Source organism: Caretta caretta, chromosome 17 (assembly GCF_965140235.1).
Source record: "Caretta caretta isolate rCarCar2 chromosome 17, rCarCar1.hap1, whole genome shotgun sequence".
NCBI lineage: Eukaryota > Metazoa > Chordata > Testudines > Cheloniidae > Caretta > Caretta caretta.
Genome location: NC_134222.1, coordinates 11,024,980 through 11,045,652, shown reverse-complemented (window position 1 = coordinate 11,045,652; position 20,673 = coordinate 11,024,980). Strand labels below are relative to the sequence as shown.

General features: G+C 43.0%; 1 protein-coding gene across 3 annotated transcripts; it reads left to right on the top strand.

Annotated features, from left to right (window-relative positions):
* The first annotated feature begins 236 nt into the window (after positions 1-236).
* LOC125623974 (immunoglobulin kappa light chain) lies at positions 237-19,344 on the top strand. Of its 3 annotated transcripts, none has more exons than XR_007353174.2 (9): positions 237-1,371; positions 2,374-2,604; positions 9,318-9,593; positions 11,289-11,630; positions 12,551-12,877; positions 13,640-13,767; positions 14,250-14,266; positions 14,356-14,396; positions 17,287-19,344. XR_007353174.2 is itself a non-coding variant. In XM_048824178.2 (9 exons), the coding sequence occupies exons 1-8, from the start codon at positions 1,326-1,328 to the stop codon at positions 14,368-14,370; spliced, it is 1,341 nt and encodes a 446-aa protein (XP_048680135.2). In that variant the 5' UTR covers positions 252-1,325; the 3' UTR covers positions 14,371-14,396; positions 17,287-19,344. The 3 variants fall into 3 exon arrangements, 2 of the variants coding, with proteins under 2 accessions (XP_048680135.2, XP_048680136.2); XM_048824178.2 differs by having other exon boundaries at positions 252-1,371; positions 13,681-13,767; XM_048824179.2 differs by lacking the exons at positions 237-1,371; positions 2,374-2,604 and adding an exon at positions 4,866-5,117 and having other exon boundaries at positions 13,681-13,767.
* Positions 19,345-20,673: the final 1,329 nt, after the last annotated feature.

Below are 20,673 nucleotides of genomic sequence, written 5' to 3'. Positions count from 1 at the left end.
GCTGTCAATTTAATACCTTTCGTGGGTCCTAAATACTCAATGCTAAAGACTACGCCCCTATCGTCTAATACTAGACTATATATCAATGGGTCATTTGCAACATACTCTTTCTGTAGCTTTTTTCTCCTCTTTCCTTTATCCCATTATTATTCATGGTATTAATAAAAAATGGTCCATGACTCTAGAATCTTTGTAAACCAGAAGGCTGGCAGCTACTGAGCAATCAGTATCAAAAAGTTGTCACCGAGTACGTCAAGTTGCAGCATGCGTTTACATTTTTAAACCATTCATAAATCTATACTGACTAATCCCAGATTATCAGATCATCATTATCACACCCATTTTTTTTTTGGCAGTCTTACTATTTGGTGTTTTCCTTAAAGCCCCAGCTGCTGGATTCAGATTATAGTCTGAAAATTATTTACTCTTCGTATTATCGTAGCGTGTAGGAGACCTAGTCCAGGGCCAGGCCCTCGTTGTGCGAGGCACTGTACAAACACAAAAAGAAAAGGAGGACTTGTGGCACCTTAGAGACTAACAAATTTATTTGAGCATAAGCTTTCGTGAGCTACAGCTCACTTCATCGGATGCAAACACAGTGGTCCCTGCCTCCAAAGAGTTCACAGTCTAAGTGTCAGACAAGAGACAACAGATGGAGGCAGACAGATGGGGGAATGCAAGGAAACAATGCAACAGTATTGGCAGTGGGCTCAGAATCTCAGCTTTTGTTTTTGTTTTAAGTTTCTAGCTCTCCTGCTTAAGGGGGAAGACCTGGAAACTTGACCTTAAATGCTGCAACACCAGAAGGCAGATAAAAAGTACCACACCTCTGTTATCTTTAAAATTTCATAATCTTTAAATCAATTGTATGATTTTTGAGCTGGATAGGATACTGTCTCCGGCTCTGCTCCTTGTGGGACGGTACTTACCACAGCTGGTGCTAAGGAGATCTCACCCAACCTTTGTTAATAAGGGGGAATCTAGAAGCTCCTATCGAGTGTGACTGCAGCACATTGCTGTGAACTTATTGCCACCTGTTTGTAACAGAGAAATAAACCTTAGCTCCTCTTTGGCAGCTATATCCGCTCTTTTACCTCTCAATGGGCCAAGTTCTCTGCTGGCGTAACTCGATTGACTTCACTGGCGTTAATGCTAGTAGAGAATTTGGCCCAGCTGTTACGAAGTTTGTTTGACCAGGAAATCCCGCCCTGCAGGGATTGCAACAGCCTCTTTGAGAGAAATGAAAGTGAAATTGAGAGAACTGAAAGTTATGGGACAAGAAGAGTGTCTGTAGAGGGTGGCTCTGTATCTGAAGCAACTCCACTATGAATTGTAGGATTTACACGGCAGTTTGTTGCTTCCTATGCACTGGTATGTACACCTAGTATATTTGCGTGTGTTATAGTGCTATGTAAAATGAGACTGAATCACTTTATATGCTAAATTCTTGATCCGTTGTTGCCAGAGACTGTTGGGTGTTGTGATGATTTCTGTCCTATTGTAAAGATGAGATTATCCTTGTTGGCCTCTCGGTGGTTTCACTGCAGAACACTGCTGATCCAAATAGCCTAGATTTCTATGACACAAAAACAAAGCTAAGATTTTCAAAAGTCTCTAGTGATTTTTTGTGGTACCTCAGTTTTGGGGTGTCCAATTTGAGACACCCAAAATTCATGAGTCTCACTTTAAAACCTTAGCCTTAGGGGTTTTTTTTAATAGAAATGAACCCAAAATCTCCAAGTGAAACTCAGCCAAAACTGCTATTTTGCCCAGGTTTGTGATAGACTCCACATAACAACCAAGTTTAGCTCATTTATTCCAACAAACTGAACCACAAATTTAAAACTTGGGCTAGGTTTGTCTGAATTGATGTCAGTCTGGCCTGCAGTGCTAGCGATTAATGAAACTTGAAATGAAGCATGATTTGGGGTTTTGCTAGAAAACTGTTTGTCTGGGTTAATGTGCTGCGTTTGTAACTTTTATGTATATACCATCTTAATCATTTATATCATACTACAACCGTAGTTTAAATAGAACTTAATAATTACATTATGTTCTGTGACCAAAAAGCAAAATGTATTTGCTCAGGGAAAATTTTATATCTTCTGTTATTTTCCCCTCAAAAGATTTATGGATAACGAGCCCAAAGTTTCTTGTACTCCTATAATGCAGAAAAATGGCCCTTCACCCTCAAAAAAAGTAATATTCAAGATACTACGGACCAAATGGAGCCATTAAAACTGCATAGAAATGGGGTTAGCTAAATGTATTACATTTTTTTCACATGGGAAAACAAAACTTAAGGGGTATTTTTTATAATTAAAAGATCAACAGTACTTTTTTTAATGCATTTGTGCATGTATTGCCTTGAAGGAATCCTAAATCACCATAATGGAGTTGCAACAGCAGGTTCAACCTTTAGTCAAAGTAGTAGGCAGCTTTCCTGCTTGTTTGAGACAACTGAAACAATCCCATCGTTAAGTGATTTCAAGTACATCAGACAGAATGCCTGGCTCCTGCTGAGTGGAACTGAATCGAAGGACACCAAGAGACCTCACTCAGAAAATCCTCCTGCTGCTAATACCCTCACGTTTATCGTACAAGGTGAGTAATCTGTTTAGATGCTCAGGCATATGAGCAAATTTGGGGGAGTTGTAAAGTAGGTGCAGGCTGAGGCAACCAAAACCGGGGTCCCCAGTCTCTGGGCAGGTTGGCAGACAAATCTCACCTGGGGGGTGTCCTTCAGGTTGCTCAGGGATGGTAGCACACAAATGTTGGAATGCTGCACATGGATCGGACCCTGGCGGTGATCTCAGTGGGGGGACCTGGAGTGGTTTTTGGTGTTAATCCACCACTGTCAGGAAGCCGGTGATACTTTGAGATGGCCAAAAGGAATTCGCCAGTAAGGTTGTTTATTGCTTGCACTTGGGTGGAGGCCCCCCACAAAGAGAGCTGGTGTATTGCTATGCTTGCATTGTCTTCCCATCACTGTGGGTGGAGCAGGTTGTCCAGATTAGCAGCCTGAGTCATCATCCATCAACCGTTTAGCACAAGGGGGGGCCTTTCTGATTCAGGCAATAGCTTCCCTGTCTCTGAGGCCATATCCTCTCTCATTGTAGAGTTCCCATGTCAGCCTGCTGTGGAGAACAGTGATACTTAGCACTTCTGGAGCTCTTTACACCCACAAAGTCCTTTGCAAACATTGCTCACTCTAGCCTCGCCTTTGGGATGTAGGTGAATATTACCCCCATTTTTCCAGTAGGGACACAGACTCTTGTGATCTTCCAAAGCCACACAGCAAGTCAGTAGGGGAGCTGGGCCTGGAATTCAAGTGCGTGAGTGTATCCTACTTAGCCTGTCTGGAGCTAAAGTATCAGTGGGCCTTGTTCTCGCTCATCGTGTTCACTTACTAAAACCTTCAGTGTCCTCCTCTGGAAATCTAGCTTGCTGTGGACTGGCTAGATGGCATATACAAAATGAAAGACTTGATATGAAGCAGGAGCTTGCCTGTGTTGTCATAGATGCGTCAGCTGGCTATGCCACAGATTGATAAGCAGGGTATGCCACATGCGCATTACTTTACTTAGAATGTGGGAAAGAGAACAACCGGGAAATAATTAGTAAGACCCTATGAGACAATCAGACACATGAAGTTAGATTCCTACCTACCTCAGTACATGCATTAATAGATCATACAGAATAAGTCGGCATCTTCAGAGCCATTCCGCATTCCGTATGCTCCTTCAGATCTTTGTGCCCAACTTACTTATTTGTGCACATGCTGTTGCCAGTAGAAGGTAGGGAGATTGTGATTCAGGCAACATAAGTGCATATGATCAAAGCACGGTGTTTTAATCCCTTATATTTAGGTCAAAGAAGAATGCATTTTCACTAGACCACAAAGAGGCATGTCTCCAAACTAGGGATTCTCTCTCTGCTAAATTTCAAGCTTCTCCCAATGAGGTATTAGAAAAGTTTTTAAAAGACACACCGAAGATGTTTTAATAGTAGAAGTATATGTGTTCAGTCCCTTCATAATCAAAAATGGCTGAGCTGTTATTGTTCAGATTTAAAATTCATTCTTCGGCAGAGACCACACCTGGAAAACCTCTCTGCAAAATGAAAGTTACAAACAGAAATAAAGCCCTTTAGAATGGGAATGCGTAGTCAACTTTAATGATAACTGTTACTATGCATTCCAGCTATGATGATTCTCTGTTGCGCACACAATAGGCGCATGCCCTATGGAACTCATTGCCACAAGATTTTGTTGAGATCAAGAGCTTAGCAGGATTCAGAAGGGATTGAATGAATATGAATATGCAGAGTTGTAACAATAAATTCTAATATATATAAACTCCTCATGCGTCAGGCCATAAAACCACCTCTTACTTTTAGGGGTCAGGAAGAATCTTCCCTGAGGGATAGGCTATCCCATAACTGCCTACTGCAGGGTTTCTTGAACCTTCCTCTAAAGCATTTGGTGCTGGCCACGGTTGATGGCAGGATACTGGACTAGATGGACCTCCTGATCTGTGGCTATTCTTATATTTAACAACATTTGTATATATAGTATAAATATGTAATATATGAGTACTAGTGTCTACCTTTCTCAGCTGGGGACCCCACTTCCCCACTGCAAGACACAAAGTATGAGTTCTTGCTTGTGTCCTGCTGTGGGGAAAATTTGGCCCCTGGTAGTTTGTGTTTGTTAAATGAATAGATGCTGTGCTATATTCTAAAGTGGCCAGTAGATGTCACCATAACATCCTACAACTAAGCATGCTATGCTAGTTGTTTGTTTACCGACAAGGGGGTGTTGATCTATGTCAGACTGTTTTCTGTGTGCCCACGCACCCTGACTTGTTTCAGCAAATATTTTTACGAGAGAGAAATGTAACAGAAGGATGAGCCTTTCCTTCCGTGAAAGAATGACAGTGGAGTGAAGATCTAAACAGTATGTGTTTGACACGAGAGGGTCCATTTTTAGTGTATTTGACTGAAGAGTCTTCCGTAGATTCCCCCGTCTATTCTCAGAATTTCGAATGCAGCATTTTGAAAATATAGCAGAAGAAATGAAGAAGTCATTCAGATTACCATGGTGATGAGATCTCCAGGTATAAAGATACAGGTCTACGTAGGAAGGTAAATCTAAGGAAAGGGAGTTACCAAATACATACAGTAGAGCCTCAGAGTTACGAACACCTCGGGAATGGAGGTGGTTCATAACTTTGTGATGTTTATAACACTGAACAAAACTTCTTGGTTGTTCTTTCAAAAGTTTACAACTGAACATTGACTTAATATAGCTTCGAGCCTCTACTGTGCAGAAGAATGACTCTGCTTTCCCTTTGTTTTTTTAGTAGTTTATGTTTAACACAGTACTGTACTGTATTTGCTTTTATTTTTATTTTTTTTGGGGGGTGGGGGGTTGGGAGGTGTCTGCTGCTGCCTGATTGTGAACTTCTGGTTCCAAATGAGATGTGTGTGGTTGACGGGTCAGTTCGTAATTCTGGTGTTCATAACTCTGAGGTTCTGCTGTCACTTTAGTCATGTTATTTTGTAATCCTTAATCACTGTGATGAACCTGTTTTGTCACTCAAGTCAGCTGACCTGACTCTAAATACAACGGGGAGCAGAGCGGCTGTGTTGCGTAACTTTCACAATCAGCACAGGTCTATGTAGCTGCTAAACTGTTCAGATGTTTGAAGTATTATTGGTTCATCTCCCTTTTGTGGGGGGCAAGAGGACTCCAGATGGGAGTAATTGGCAGTGGGACATGGAAACCTTTTGGGGGACATTTTGGGGTTCACCCACACCAGTAAGGGGGTCAGTCACTGTTTGCCTTGTAAAAAGAAAAGGAGGACTTGTGGCACCTTAGAGACTAACCAATTTATTTGAGCATGAGCTAGCTCACGAAAGCTCATGCTCAAATAAATTGGTTAGTCTCTAAGGTGCCACAAGTCCTCCTTTTCTTTTTGCGAATACAGACTAACACGGCTGTTCCTCTGAAACCTGTTTGCCTTGTAACTCTGAGCGTCTTGTGGCTAGCTGTGCAGCTTTTGTCCGGAGCTACAACCCCAAAAGCCCGCAAGCCTCACGCTGGCCTTGCCCAACTTGCTTACTCCTTGCAGGCCGACCTTAGAACCCTTCCAGCCCTGAATTCACCCCAAAACCATCGTCCTGCAGGGTCTGGTCCCTCTACTGGACCGTCACCAAAAAAGTATTTGGTTCATTGCTTCTGCAGAGACCGTAAAACATTCCAATTTGTCAGCTTCTTGGAAGCTCAGACGTCACTGCATGTATCCGGCACTGAGGCTTTATAATGAAAGCAAAACAAGTTTATTCACACAAAGAGCATGGATTAAGTGGTACCAAGTAACAGAAATTAAGGTAGAGATGGTTACATGCAAATTGAATGTGTGCTGTCACTTTTAAAGCCTGTAACTTAGCCTCCTACATCTACCTTGTGTGCCGCTGTAAGGTCTGCAGTGTAGCCGCAGATCTTTGTTGCTAGGAGAAAGCTCTCCTAATGACAAAATACAACCACCCCTCCGCCCGTCTCCTTTCCAGCTTTTGACGGGCTGGCTTGGCCAGGACCCATCACAGAGATCAAATCATGTGGGTTTTTTTCCTCCTTGAAGTGGAGGATAACTTAGGGGTCTGCTCCCTGTCTCTCTGTAGTTCAGGGTACCTTTTTAATTGATTCTTCCAAAAGATGCCCCCAGATAAAGTTCATTAGTTCAGGCTGAATAAAGGACCCCTGAGGTCTGAAAAATAAAGCTGGGGCTGGTTCCAAATTATCTCTTCCTGTTGTAACTTCTGATACAAATCAATAGCCCATTGAATTTGAGCCATATCTGCTTTGAGGTGTCATCCTCTTGTCTTTATCTGGAAAAAAACAGTTTATCAACTCTTCCCTCCCCCCCAGCATGCCTGATTTAAATACACTTAGAAGTCTGTGATTAAAGGGTAATACCAGTGAGCATTCATAATTCACATCCAGCTTTGTTATAGACAATTTACAATGATGATATTGACCAGGGGGTTGTTTGTTTTCAAATATTTCACAAGGCGTATTTGGTACAGAAATCACAGCAGTAGTGTGTAGGGTCCGAATACAGGGGTGCCTCGGGTCACAGTGACCGCAACTTAGCAGTGGCTGGCCGGCCAACCTGAAATGAGTTGGCGGGTCGTGTCCCAGGTTCTAGTGGACAAGTGCCCATGTCAGGGAGCCACTTATATATGTGGTTGGTTTGGCCGTTCAGAAGAACTGAGTGAGCCTGGCGAGTGAGGCCCCGATCCTGAGTTGTGGCTCCGCTCTACTCGGTGCCTGTGAGGATGGCGGCTGCTGTAAGCCTTCTTCTGACGCTGGGGCCTTCTTGGGGACAGACCAATCCCGGACACAAACCAGAGCAGCCCAAAGACTGAAATAGGAAATAACTCTGAAGGTTGGTCAACCTTGTACCAACTGCCCCAACTTGTCCTGACCATGCTCCCTTTTCCTCAGCCACATCCCTTGGGCATGCTCTGTGTGCCAGGGCAGCTGGGATGAGAATGGCCTAGAAGTCACTATGGCAACTCTGTACCACAGCAGGATGGCACGGGCAGGGCTGATCCTCTGCTGTTCAGCTAAGCTGGCTTTGCCCTATTGCAAGGAATGATCAGAACCTTCATGGTTGAGGCACTTCAGTAGGTCGCTGTGGGCGTTACTGCAGGCGGCGATGTTTTGTGTGACTAAACGTAAGACTTCAGGGATTGTCTACACGGGGAAAGGCCCCGCAATAGCGCTAACTCCCCATGTGGACTCTTACCGCACCCTAAGAGCACCTTCGTGCACATCAGCTTAATATACTTTGGAAGTATTCCAAGCCAAACTGCATTAAGAGCGTCCACATGGGGAGCTGGTGCAGAGTAGCTAATGCACTTTAAATTCACACCCTCACTTACTGCATACTACCTTCCCTGTGTAGATAAGTCCTCAGTCTTTACCAGCATTAAATTCACTTAGTAAACGAATATTTAATCATTTTGCAAGAGTGGGAAGATAAATCTGCCAGGGTAAATCTTGCTGGGAATGTTGTTCGCTTGTGCTGTTATATCATCACCAGATAAAGTTAATCACAACATAGGTGGGATCTGCAGAGTACATTTTCCTCAAACTAGTCACAACAGTGTAGGAGGATTCAGAGAACAGATGTGCCTGTTGGAGCCCTTTCATGCAGAGCTGAGCATGGTAGGAGAGGAATCTGAGCTGCAAAGTTCAGATCTTGATCCAGGTTCCAAATTCCCCTGTGTGTCTGGGGGTTTGCTTTGGGTTTATCTTTAGAAATAACATTATTGTGTGATTATGATTAAGTGACTTATTGTGTGGCTCACAAATAACCTATTGTGTGTATGGCGAATGACAAAGAGCAGTGACAATATACTGCATTAAAGAAAGAATTTAAGGGGCAAGAATACCCCTATGTTTGTAAAATGTATCTGACTAAAAGGCACTCCCCAGAATATCCCATTATTCAGTCTGCTGAACTCTGTGCTTTTCCCAGTGCACTCAAGTGAGTGCTGTCAAATTCGTGGAGGGATCTCCTCATTCGCTTCTGGGGATGGTAAAAGACATTGTGACAAGATGAGCCCGGCAGCTGACCTCTAGAAATCAGGACATCTGTCTGTTTTCTTGGTCTCTCATCTGTTGATTTGATTGTTTCTTTGGCTATTCTTTCAGCCAGTACGAGGTCTGTGAACCGCGTAAGTCCTTCTTAAGCCTCTGTACAGGAAAGAGCTTCACCCTTTAAGCCTGAAAGCTCCTTAGCTGATATTGATGATAATCGACAGTCTGCAGGCTCAGTGATACTCATTTCAAAGATGCTGAAAACCGTAGATCTGGTGCCGATCTCACTTAAATCTTATTACTCCGGTGTAACTCCCATTGATTTCTGTGTAATTTCTCCTGATCAGGCTCTGTCGTGTCAGACCCCTCCTAAAGCCAGGGTAATTAGCCTTGAAGGAGAGGTGCGTGTGGTATTCGTTAACAAGCATCTTTATCTTAGTCCTGAGATGCTACAACCAAATTAGGGCCACAACTCCGCAACTGGGTCCATAAAGGCAGAGACTTGAGCCTGTTGTAAAACTGGCGGTTTGGGGAGGAGAATTCCGTGCTGTTTTTGCATGTGCTGAGAGTTGATTACCACTGAGATTGAATAGGGTTGCATCGTATTTGCTGTTTGGGCTGGTGTGCGTAGATAGTTCAACTCTCTCCATAACATTGATGAAGAAAAGCTGGGATTCTAACAGGTGCATGTGTTTTTTTCATGCAGAGTCCTCACTGGATATTCTCCAACACGTGGATGAGGATACTGACAAGCTTGAATGTAAGATTAGCAGATATTTTACAGATAACACCCAGATCCTCTGGCCTGGGTTACAAACTCAACTTCATAAACTAGATTCATGGTTCACTGGCACCATAAAGCACCTGGATGACAAATTCACCATTACAGTCTTTTTGGTACAATCAAGTGCCAGCAAAGAAGCGGAGAACCGAATTCCCGAAGATGTTTCTCAAGGCAACACAGAGACGTTTTATCTTTCAGGTAACAAGACTATCCAAAAAAATGAAATAATAATCCTGGTTTGCACTTCTACTGCACTGCCCAAATGAGGACTTTAAGTTTTACAATATTCATGTGGCATTGTAAAGACAATGTGAGTTTGTCAATGAAATAACTAGCATCATGATATTTTTAAAATATCCCATTGGTGGGTTTAAAGTAGGGAGAAACAGCTTTGCTAGGGTTGTGTATAATCTAAATAATGGGTCTCATTCTTATTTACACAATGGGAGAATTGCCGATTCCTGCGATTTTATTTGGGGTGTCCAGATATTTGGTGTTTTCCTTAAAGCCCCAGCTCCTGGAATCTTGTGAATAAGAGACCATCTCTACAGTCCTTTTGATAATAAATTAATTTGTCAAATATATATATTTTTTAGAAAGTAAGTTTCTAGGCTTCATCGTTATGGAGACAATGATGAAAATTTGACCCTGGTGTCTCTTAAAGACTCAAAACCTAGAAGGTAAATAAAAAAGAAGACCAAATGTATTTATTTATTTTTTTAAATCTCTTAATTTTTAAGCCAATTTCATGATTCTGCGAGGTATGACTCATGGTTTATGAATACTTAGGATTGCCAGTACAGCTAATGCCACTTGACTCCAGTGTAGCTGGGTAAAGGGACTGGAAAGTAGATGTAAAGATAACTTGCATTGCCAGAAAAGTGTAACCTGGCAGCTTCTCAACCCAAATGCAAGTAATAACAACAATGGTCTGTAATACTATTTAGCACATGTCTAGCGTTTTGCATATTCAAAACCACTATGGAGACATTAACTAGCTAATGCTCAAAGCACCCTTGTGAGGTCAAGGATCATCTTCCCTTTTCAGATGGGAGATTGCGGCAGGGAGGCGGATTGGCTTAGTGGCAGAACAGAAAATAGAATTCAGACTCTGTGCTCAGCCCTCTCAAGCATGTTGCTTTCACACACTCACTTTCACTTTTACAATAGCAAGAGTGGGATTCTGATGGCCAAAAGATAGCCTCTTTGTTGAAGCCTAAACGTTTTTTTATTTTGTGTGTGTGTGTTTCAGTTGGCCGGCCAGCCCAGATTCCCAGTGTAAATTGGGAATAACTCGACTGAAGTAATATATAGATATAGTCTTTCACCTGAGGATTTTAAAGAATATTATAAATGTTTCCCAGTTATTTAGTATCATGAAAACCTAGATTGCAAAAACCAGTGTTAGTTAACTAAGACTTGTAGAGAGACAAGGTGGGTGACGTAATATCTTTTATTGGACCAACTTCTGTTGGTGAGAGAGACAAGCTTTCGAGCTTATACAGAACTCTTCTTCAGGTCTTGGAAACTAATTCAGTGTCCCTGCTAAATACGAGGTTTGAAACTTTGAGTTCTCAATATCCTGGGACCAGCACAGCTACAACGCTGCATAAGACTTGTAACACAGTTATGAATTATTGAAGGCTAATTGTACCCATTATTCAAATGGAGAAACTGAGGCACAAAGCGATGTTAAATGGCTTGCCCAAGGGCACAAAAGAAGTTGGTGGCAGAGCAATGAATGGTACCCATTTCTCGCTCTGACCATATATAAGCTTTATTCTGTAGTATGGGTTTGTGTGTCTTTAGATGGCAGCTTGTACTCTGACTGTGTTTAGCACCATTGATCCAAAATCTGGTCACTCTAATGATGCTTTATCATCTGCATTACAGGTGTATTCTTGGTACGCACAGGACCCTCTGTAATCCAATCTGGCTTGAATAAGGATGTCCTCCTCAGCTGTGCTTTCTCAGTCGATCACAACACAGATGTCACCATCAAATGGATATTACAGCAGAAAGGGGGACACAAAAAGCTGATATTTGCCTACAATGGATCTACCAGGCAGGTGGAACACAAGGATAAACGGGCTGAGATGTTCCTAGCAGAGATCCCGAAGGGGAATGCTTCTCTCTTACTAAAAACAGTGGGAGTAAGAGATGCAGGAACCTATTCTTGCCAAATATTGGTGTCCTCAGTGCTTTGGGCACAGAATATCCAGCTGGAAATAGTAGGTAATTGATTCTTTTTAAATATATTGGGCAATGCTGAAAATTTTGTATTATCTTCATGTAGCAGGATAAGAGGATACTTGCCTTGATACGGACGGGTGATCGCTTAACAATCGCTGTGTATTATTCTGTATTTATGAAGTACGCCGCTGGAATTGAGCAAAGGGGGAGAATTTGTGAGGCTCTCGGACAGGATCCAGTCTCCTTGCCCACGGGATCGCTATCTGGTGCTTTTTTTCCCACCACCCTTTAATTATGTCTCTGTGGGATAAACCCTGCTGTGTCTAACTCTATCAAGGAATAGAATCAGGGACCCAAGACCAGAGCTTGGGGCAGATCCAGCAGCAAGGGTTCGTGCTCTCCCAAGTCTGTCTTTCCATAACAAAGCTAGGGCAGCTGACTTTTAGCCAGTGGAGCATCCTTTGGCAAGTCCTGCAGTGCAGCTGGGTCATATTCAGCAAGCTCCTTTTTTAAAGGATGACCGCTGCGCTTAGTACCTGTGTCATTTCCCTTTTCTATGATAAACTTAACGCCTGTGGGTGGTACATGTCTAAGGGTTTTTTAATGGTTCCATGCCATTCTTCTCAACCAGCCAACACGTAAATGTGGGTCACGACGGGTCAGGGACCCCCAAAATAAGGGGGGGACACAAATATATTCATGGTGGAAGCTTTATAATGCTGTGGGATTCCTTCCTTTGGTGGAGTGAAGCTCTGTCTCGTGATTCTGTGTTTCTGGTGCAAACAGTTTTCAGCAATATAAGTGAGGGAAACCAAATTTGTGTGGATGGGAAGTAATTTGGGGGCTAGAATCAGTGATCTCTTTAGAAATGAGGGACATTAAATGGAGCCATTTTAATAGCAGAGTTTGCTTATTTTTAAATGGATCTGGATGCAGCACTGTAATAACTTTTTTTTAACCAGAAAAGCCCACGGTGACCCTGAACGCTGCTGTCCTGTCTCTGGTGGAAGGAGACGAACACAAGCTGGTCTGTGACATCAGTCACTTTTACCCTCATGATGCCGAGGCTCAGTGGTTTCAGGAACCAATGCAGCAGGGGATGCTCCCACATTTGGTGACTCACGTTGTCTCTAGTAGTCACAGGCAGAACAGCGATGGGACTTACAGCTTCTCCAGTTACTTCCTGCTTAAGGCCTCCCTCAGGGACGATGGGCGTCAGTACACCTGCCGAGTGGAACACCAAAGCCTAAAGCACCCAATCAAGAAAAGCCTGACGGTGAAAGTGACAGGTACGGTGTTCACCGGAGGAAACGGCATTTAACAATATTTCCATTTTTGTTAAAAAACAGAAAAAAACCCACCCTTTTTTTGACCCCAAAAAACAAAGAAAAATGCACAGCAAACTTAATTTATAATCAACGTTTTGGGGGAGGGAGAATAGAAATCCCTTCCTGACCAGTTTGACCCTGTGATTGATTGATTTAATTTGTTAAAGAAAAACAGTGTGCCTGGTGCAGTAGAAAGTGTAGGAACAAAGGTGGTCCTTGCTTGGAAAAGCTTACTGAGTGTGCTTGTGTTTCCGTGTTGTTTTGAACTCCTTTCCATTGGGCAACAGCAGAGGGGCTCTCTTGGAGAGATTTCAGTGAGGAGTGGAGAGTGATTTCGTGAGCCTTAAGTGTTAGGACAGTGGACAGTAATAATAACCACCCATGCAATCTTTGTGCCTATGTATCATCTCTCACCTTCATACTCAGCTATCAAATATCAATAATAACCTTTGTTCAGGGCACTTCCTGGGGGTTAATAACTAAGTCCTCTCAATCTCCGGCCTTTAACGCCATGTGGTCGTAAATCCCACCTCAATCATTGTTACTTTGATCCCCAAAAGTTTCTTGAGCCTCAGCTGTGGTTTGTTCTATTTATTTTATTTTGTTTTTAATCCTCTGCAGTAGACTGGTTTTTAACACACACACAGATGTAATATGGCTTCATTATTGTAAATCATATCTATGTCCTCTAAGAAGCAACAGGGTGTTTATTCTTCTCTGCAGGTTGTTCTTATAAAATGGTTCTTTTATTTATTTATGGACAGAATCTACCTCAGCAACTTGGTTCCTTGTCATCCTATTCGTCGTCCTTGCTGGGTGTCTTGTTGTGATGTTGTATTTTCTTTACCAAGGTAAAAAAAAAAAAAAAAGCGTGTGAAAACCATTATTTGGGGTGGAAAGGAGTTTGCTGGCATCCCCATTATTTATTTGTAGTATTGTAGTGCATAAGAGTCTCAGTCATAGAGCTGGACCCCACTGTGCTAAGCTAAAGACCGTCCCTGCCCCAAAGAGCTTACAACCTAAATATAAGAGTAGAGGCAGCAGATGGATACAGACAGACTCGTGGGGGAAGTAGAAGGAAACGATGAGACAATACAGGTCAGCGTGGTGTGCAGTAGCCTCAGCACACCAGGGTTCTGTTGAAATACCGGGGCAGGTCCCCAAATGGGGTAAATTGGCCTAGCTCCATTTAAGTCAGTGGAGCCAGGCTGATATACACCATTGGAGACTCTAAGCCCAAACTTTGAACTGTAGCTGAGTTGTCTGGTTATGGCTGGTAAGTGGTGTCTATTGTTCCACATTCGGACTGACCCGTCTTTCTTTTCTACCCTAGGGATGAGCACCAATAAGGTAGGTTTCGGTTCTGTTTTCTACCCATTCGCTTTATGTTGTTTCCATTGGGCTGTTCTCTAATGTGTTTGTCTTTGTTTCAATTTCAGCCAAAACCTTACTAGAGCATGAGACCATTCAATCCAGTCAGGTAAGAGGCAAAGGATCCAACTTGGTAATCTGCAGTAACCTGTCGGCGGCACCGAGCTTGGGTGAACAGATGTGGGGCTCGCACTACTGCACTAAAATAGCTACGTAGGTGATGTGGCTTGGGCTGGTGCTCAAGCCCTGAAGCCAACGGAGGGGGGTGGACTTCAGAGCCAAGCTCTGGCTCAACCCGCAGCTTAAAAATGCTGTCTGAGTAGCTCTTTTTAGCACGGTAGCACAAGCCCCGTGAGCCCAAGTCTGTTGACCTGGGCTCAGAGCCTTGCTGCTTCTGGCTATGAAGATGTACCGAAGAAAGAGCGTGGGTGGAATTTTCAGAAGCACTCAGCATTAGCCTAACTCCGCTCTCACTTGAAGCAACGGGATTTTTATCGTCGACTTCAAAGGGAGCACAGTTAAGGTGGGGTTTTCCAGAGTGCTCAGCATTGCCCTATGTTGTTAGTGGAGTGTGTATAATTTAGAGATACAGAGGAAGGGGGCGGGGGGTCAGGAGTCCTGATCTCTGCCACTGAGTAACTTCATCAACTCGGGCAAGTCAATTATCCTCTCTGTTTTATTGATCCATCTGCTGAATAGAGATAATTATTATCTGCTTCTCACGTGTTGCAAGGCTTCACTCCTGAATATTTGTAAAGTGATTTACTTTGATGAAAGGGGCTGCATGTGTGTTTAAAGTTGTTTCCATTTATTCCCAAATAGAAATAACAGAAGAAACCTTTGTTTTTTCCCCAATATATTTTTATTGCAGGCGGAAGCGAATAATAGTATTGCATGCATTTGAAGAGTGATATTCTGTTTTTCCAGCATATACTAACTCAGAGATCAGCATGATGAAGAGTTGCATATTCATAGCACTGGGCAGTGCCCACAGGTAGATGGTGACAGGCTGCTGTAACTTAGATGGGCCTCGAGCGGCTCCTGGAGCAGCCCCAAATCAGGAGGGACCAAATGTAGCTTAAAGCCATCATATTCCCAACTTCCCCTAGGCTGCAAGTTCAGTACTGTGCCTCTAAGAGGTGCAGTGCAGAATCACACCCCCCAAATCACTACACTGTCAATTGGGCATCTAACTCCCTTAGGCTCCATTGAAAAAGTCTAAATCCCCTAGATTGCCTTGCAAATCTCAACCCAGGGCATCTTTACCTGTAATGCTCCCCTCCTTTTTTTTTTTTAATGCAGAAAGCAAATTAACATCTAACCTCCTGAGTGACGATACGTCTTGCCTTATCTTTTCTTTAATTTGCATTTGATTTAATTAAGAAAAACAAAGATGCTTAATATTTTATGGCCCTGTGAACATACAGTGCAGGTTGTTATAAAATGTAAAGTCTTAATATAGTGTTACTGCATAGTCCTTTACAAACTTTTCTTGTGAGACCCTCCTGAAGTTGAAAGCCGCCGCTCTTTAAGGAGTGCACAAAAAAGCAGACTGCCAAATTGTAGGATTGGAAGTAAAGAAGAATTCTGTCTCCAGCTGAAACTAGAGAGGAAATTTTAGAAGGACAGAACGTAATTATCCAAGCTGGAATTGGGTCACAACAGCAGGTTAACAACCCTATGCTTCAAAAAAGTCCTCTGAGTATTTAGTGACCATAGAGTTATTGGGACGTAAGTTCTCCTCCTCACTGGAAATATTAGGACTTGGGACCAAATGAGACATAAAAGCTTGCAACCATAAGAGTAAAGACAAAAATACTTCCTGAGGCTGGTTACCATGGGGCTAGGATTTTGGCTCTCAGACATAAGCCCTTAAAACAGTGAAGCAAAAGCAAACAAAAAATACTGAGTGCCTCAGTATCACTGAGAGTGGGATCGGATCAGTCGCAGGTTTTTATGCCTTTAGTTTGGTTTGCACTCGTTTCATCTTCTCTTTTCAAATCCCTCTGTCTTATCCCTTTGAGAGCAGTAGGCTCATGCTCTCATTTGGTGTTTTCTATGACCAGACTCTTATTATGGTGGCATCTAGAGGCTTCAGCCATCATCCTGGGCCCATTGTCCTAGACACTGTACACACGCTTAGACAGTCCCTGCCTGAAAATGCTTATAACTGAAATAGGCAAAGGACAGCAGAAAGCAAGTATTAACCCTGTTTTACAGGTAGGAAACTGAGGCCCAGTGCATTGAAATGACTTGCTTGAGCTCACACAAAGTAGAGCTGGGGACTAAACTCTAATTTCCCGAGCCCTAGTTCAATGGGCGATGTCACCCTCTAACTTCAAGACTGCGACGGAAAGTGAGGTGACCCTTTTTTTCCAGGATCTACACAGCTGATCAGCAACTGCTAGAGAGAGAACTTCTGTGCCTGAAGGCCAGGACCTACCACTAAGAGATTGGGTCTTTTGTTCAACTATGTCGGACAGTTTACTGGGGACTCTGCAGTCCACCCAGTGTCATGCAAGTTGCTCATCGTCCATGGATACCTGCCAGGAGAACCTAAATTAATATTACAGATGATCTGTTCTGATGGAAAATAGCTTTTCAGAGGAAACACATGTTTGTGAGAAATGTTCATCTTACGAAATGCGTCGAAACAAATTTTGGCTCAGGTTTTTTTGTCTGTTCTTTGTTTTTTTCCTCTTTTCTCCTCCCTTTCTACCAGCAAAGGGAAGTTTAAAAAATACCAGAAATGAAACTGATTCATTTCATCAGAACAACTTGGTGAAAAATTTTGAACAAAACAAGATGATGTTCATTTTGTTCTAGGTTCTTTCCAGAAAATACTTACCATTTTTATCATCGTCTACACATTCAGTCTAGTGGAGACAGAAAACTAGTGTGCTCTGTGTAAAGAATGATGCTCCAAGCAGGCCAGGCTTTCAGTTTAATCCTTTTAAAGAAATCAATATAAAATATCCTTTTCTGTCCCTCACTTTTAGGAACTGCTGCTCCCTAGCTGAGGAATGAATCACAACACAGAGAGTGGAAAGAAAGAACGTGTGCTGGATCTGCACCAGGAACTCTAGATGGTGTTTCTCCGAACATACACTTTGGAGCCATTTACACTTGTACAAGCTACTGCGGTGGGAGTGGAGAATTCTGATTTGCACAAGTTGTAAAGGAATGAAAAGTTGAGCCTGGTCTGGATATTTTTGTACTGCTATGAATGTTGCTTAGTGGTATGAATTCTTATTTTTTTTTTTAAACTGATGCAGCCGGTAGGTAGTTATGCCAGTACATCCCCGTATGTGGACACCTATTCCCCTTACTACATGGAAATAAGATGCACTAAAATAACTTCCTCCGGGCTAGCGGGGATTGTATGCTGGTATAGTTAATGGAATACAACTTGTATGCGGACAAGGCCGTAGATAAGATCCTTTAAAATAATGGGCCAGATTTCTTGTTGCCCGGTCCCTTGTATAATCATTTACACAAGTGCAGAGTGGGTGTGACACATTCCCAGTCGGATTTACTAGCATTTTGCACTGATTTGGGCCAAGTTTACACAATGGGAGTGATAGTAGCATAGCAACCTGTAGGATATGAAAAGTTTGTTTTTTTTTTTTCTTCCCCCGTCGCCGGAAGACCCACCTCCCTTAGCGATGGTAACGAGGCTGATGGAAGTATTCTTCTGCCGACCTAGCTATGGCGCTCAGGGGGTGTAGATCTATGTAGACCAGGCCTTTGGGGTAAAAAACTACACAAGGTGCAGGGCGGTGGAGAATCTGGCTTTATGCCCTCCAAGGGATTTCACCAGGATTTCTCAGTCATCAATCAGATGTCTTGTATTTGCATGTTAGGATTATGATGGCTGGGGCTTTTTGGGGGTGTGTGTTTCGTTTTTTTAAAGCCACATGGGTGCTCAGGTACACTTATCCTAGTAAATGACAGCAAGAGTCCTACTCTATTCCCTCTGTCTTGCTTCCACACTTGCTGGTTTGAGCACCTTCTCTGCAGTACTTACCATCTAAAACAACCTTCCTGAATCTGTCTGCTTTATCCTTCCACATATCTTCAAACGTGTCTTTGCCCTGCTTAGTCCTATTCATTTGTCTCTTGTAGATATAGAAATGCTTTATTTAACATGCAGACAATACCTTCTGACCAGTGTTACTCTAACTTGTGCCGTCTATTGCCCGCTCACTGGTTAGTATCATTCACATCTGCCTTAGGGACTCAGTTTGCGTGAAAAAACTTATGCAAAATGGGGGTGCATCAGGCTATACATGCCATTGCTGAGGCGTGGTTTTTACACCGGTTCTTCTTTTTGAGGAGTTAATTTACTGTGTGCCCCATTTTGGGCACTGGCTATCTTCTTTAATATTTATATGCCTAGCCAAGAATTAAGTTGTGCCCCTGAAAACAACCCAGAAATTGAAGCTGCTGCCAGATTGCGGCAGCCTGTTTGGTAAGTAGAGAATATTCTACCAGTGCCCTGCCATCTCTGTGGGCTGCTTGTTGGGTTTCTGGGTGATATTTAAGGTATTGATTTTTGACCTATAAAGCCCTAAATGGCTTAAGGACCTACCTACGTGAGACTCTGTCCTTGAGCCATGCAGCTGCAGGTGAGATCAGCAGATGTGCTGGAGTCCTATGAGGCTACTGGCTGAGCAATTCTCTGTGAGGACCCCACGGCTTTAGAAATAACTCCCATCTGCAATAGACTGTCTGATCAACTTCAGGGCACGTTGCAAATCTTACCTTTTATTCCCCAGGTATTTGAAAATGGTGGTTGCATCCAGGCAGGTTAGTTATAAGGGTGGGAAATGGTTGGAAAGAAAAGGTATTTGAATTTTAAAGTTTCCACAGCCCCTGGCGGTCATTTACGTTGGCTTGTTTGGCTCTACTTGGAATATCTTGAAGTCATGTTGTGGCCCCTTTTTAGTATTTGTGCAAATCTAAATCAATCAAACTGCTTGCTGGCTTTCTTAGTTTTGTGAAATGCAAAGAGGTCATTAAACAGCAATAAAAACACATAATGAAAAATTCAAATACATTCTGATTTGTTTGATTGGATTCTTAATCTCTGGCTGTTGGCATAAGGTCTGTGGATTTGTTATTCCTCATGTCTCAATATTCCCACCCTCTTTTTCCCCGTGGCTGGTTCTACAACAGAGGCTTGCCGTTGTGTTTGACAAGGGTTCGTGTGAATGTTGTTTTCGGTTTTGGTTGGTTTGCATCCTCCGCTCCATAGGGGAAAGTTACATGGTTGCATGGAAAGGCTGTCTATATACTGGGATTTTAGCCACGGGTGTAGCTGTGTTTACTCCAGTACGAGTCACACTGGGACTTGTCAGAGCCAGTGGCTGAAATTCAGGCCCCGTTGATTTATATGGGGACAGGACTGCATCCCTAAGGTAGGCCAGATGAGGTTTGAAGTCTTGTTTACACAGTGCCCTTATCGAACCAGTTTGTGGCTGGCTCCTGTGCGGTGGGAGAAGGGGGTGAAAGAGCCTCCCCCAGCCTTTTCCTAATCACCATCCTTGCTCTGAAGGAAACCAAGGACTGCCCCGGCTAGCACCACACCCGTTGGACTGGATGCTGCAGTTGGGAAACACATGTGGCATTATCTTTACAGGTGGTACAGCGACAGTGCATCCCAGGGCCTCCTGCCAGGGCACTTCATCATTGCCCCTCACCACTGTAGAATCTGGTGCAAAGCAACAATTAACCCTCATCATTTTAGGCTGAGGGAGAAGAAGGGCGTTAATCTCCCTTTGGCTCCGTCAAAAATCCCAGCTTTATAGTGCTTTGCACTCTGCCTGCTGCATCATAAAGAGACTAATACTCCCATGACACTTACCACTGTATTATCTTTGAGGTATAAATCAAGGAAGATTTATTCTGCCTCCTGGTTTTGTTTCCCTCTTTTGTTACAGTGTTGAAGATATAAAGTTGCAGGGACAGTGGAGTAATACCTTAACAAAGAAGATTAGCTAGTGTTGCTCAAGCGTCAGACATTTTTTGTAGTTTGTTCAGCTGAAGCTTTAGGAACACTTTACCAGTCATGTGGCCTCCAGACAACATCAGGAGGGAAGGATCTGGGACATTGCAACTGAATTTCCAGACGACAGGGATTTAAATGAGGCCTTATGCGTTTCAGTGACCATCCAATTTCATGCCTGGCACAGGGAGAACGTTTGTAAGGGCTCAAAGGTTGGTGGAATCCAGGTAAGCTATGCCAGGTGGTTACTGTAATGTGCATGTTTTAGACTAATTGAATACTTATTTTCCCTTCTTTCATGTGGTTTGATTAGTAGTAGGGACCAATGTTATTTCAAGGTATCACCCTAAATTACTTACGATGAGCCTTGAAGGGAGGG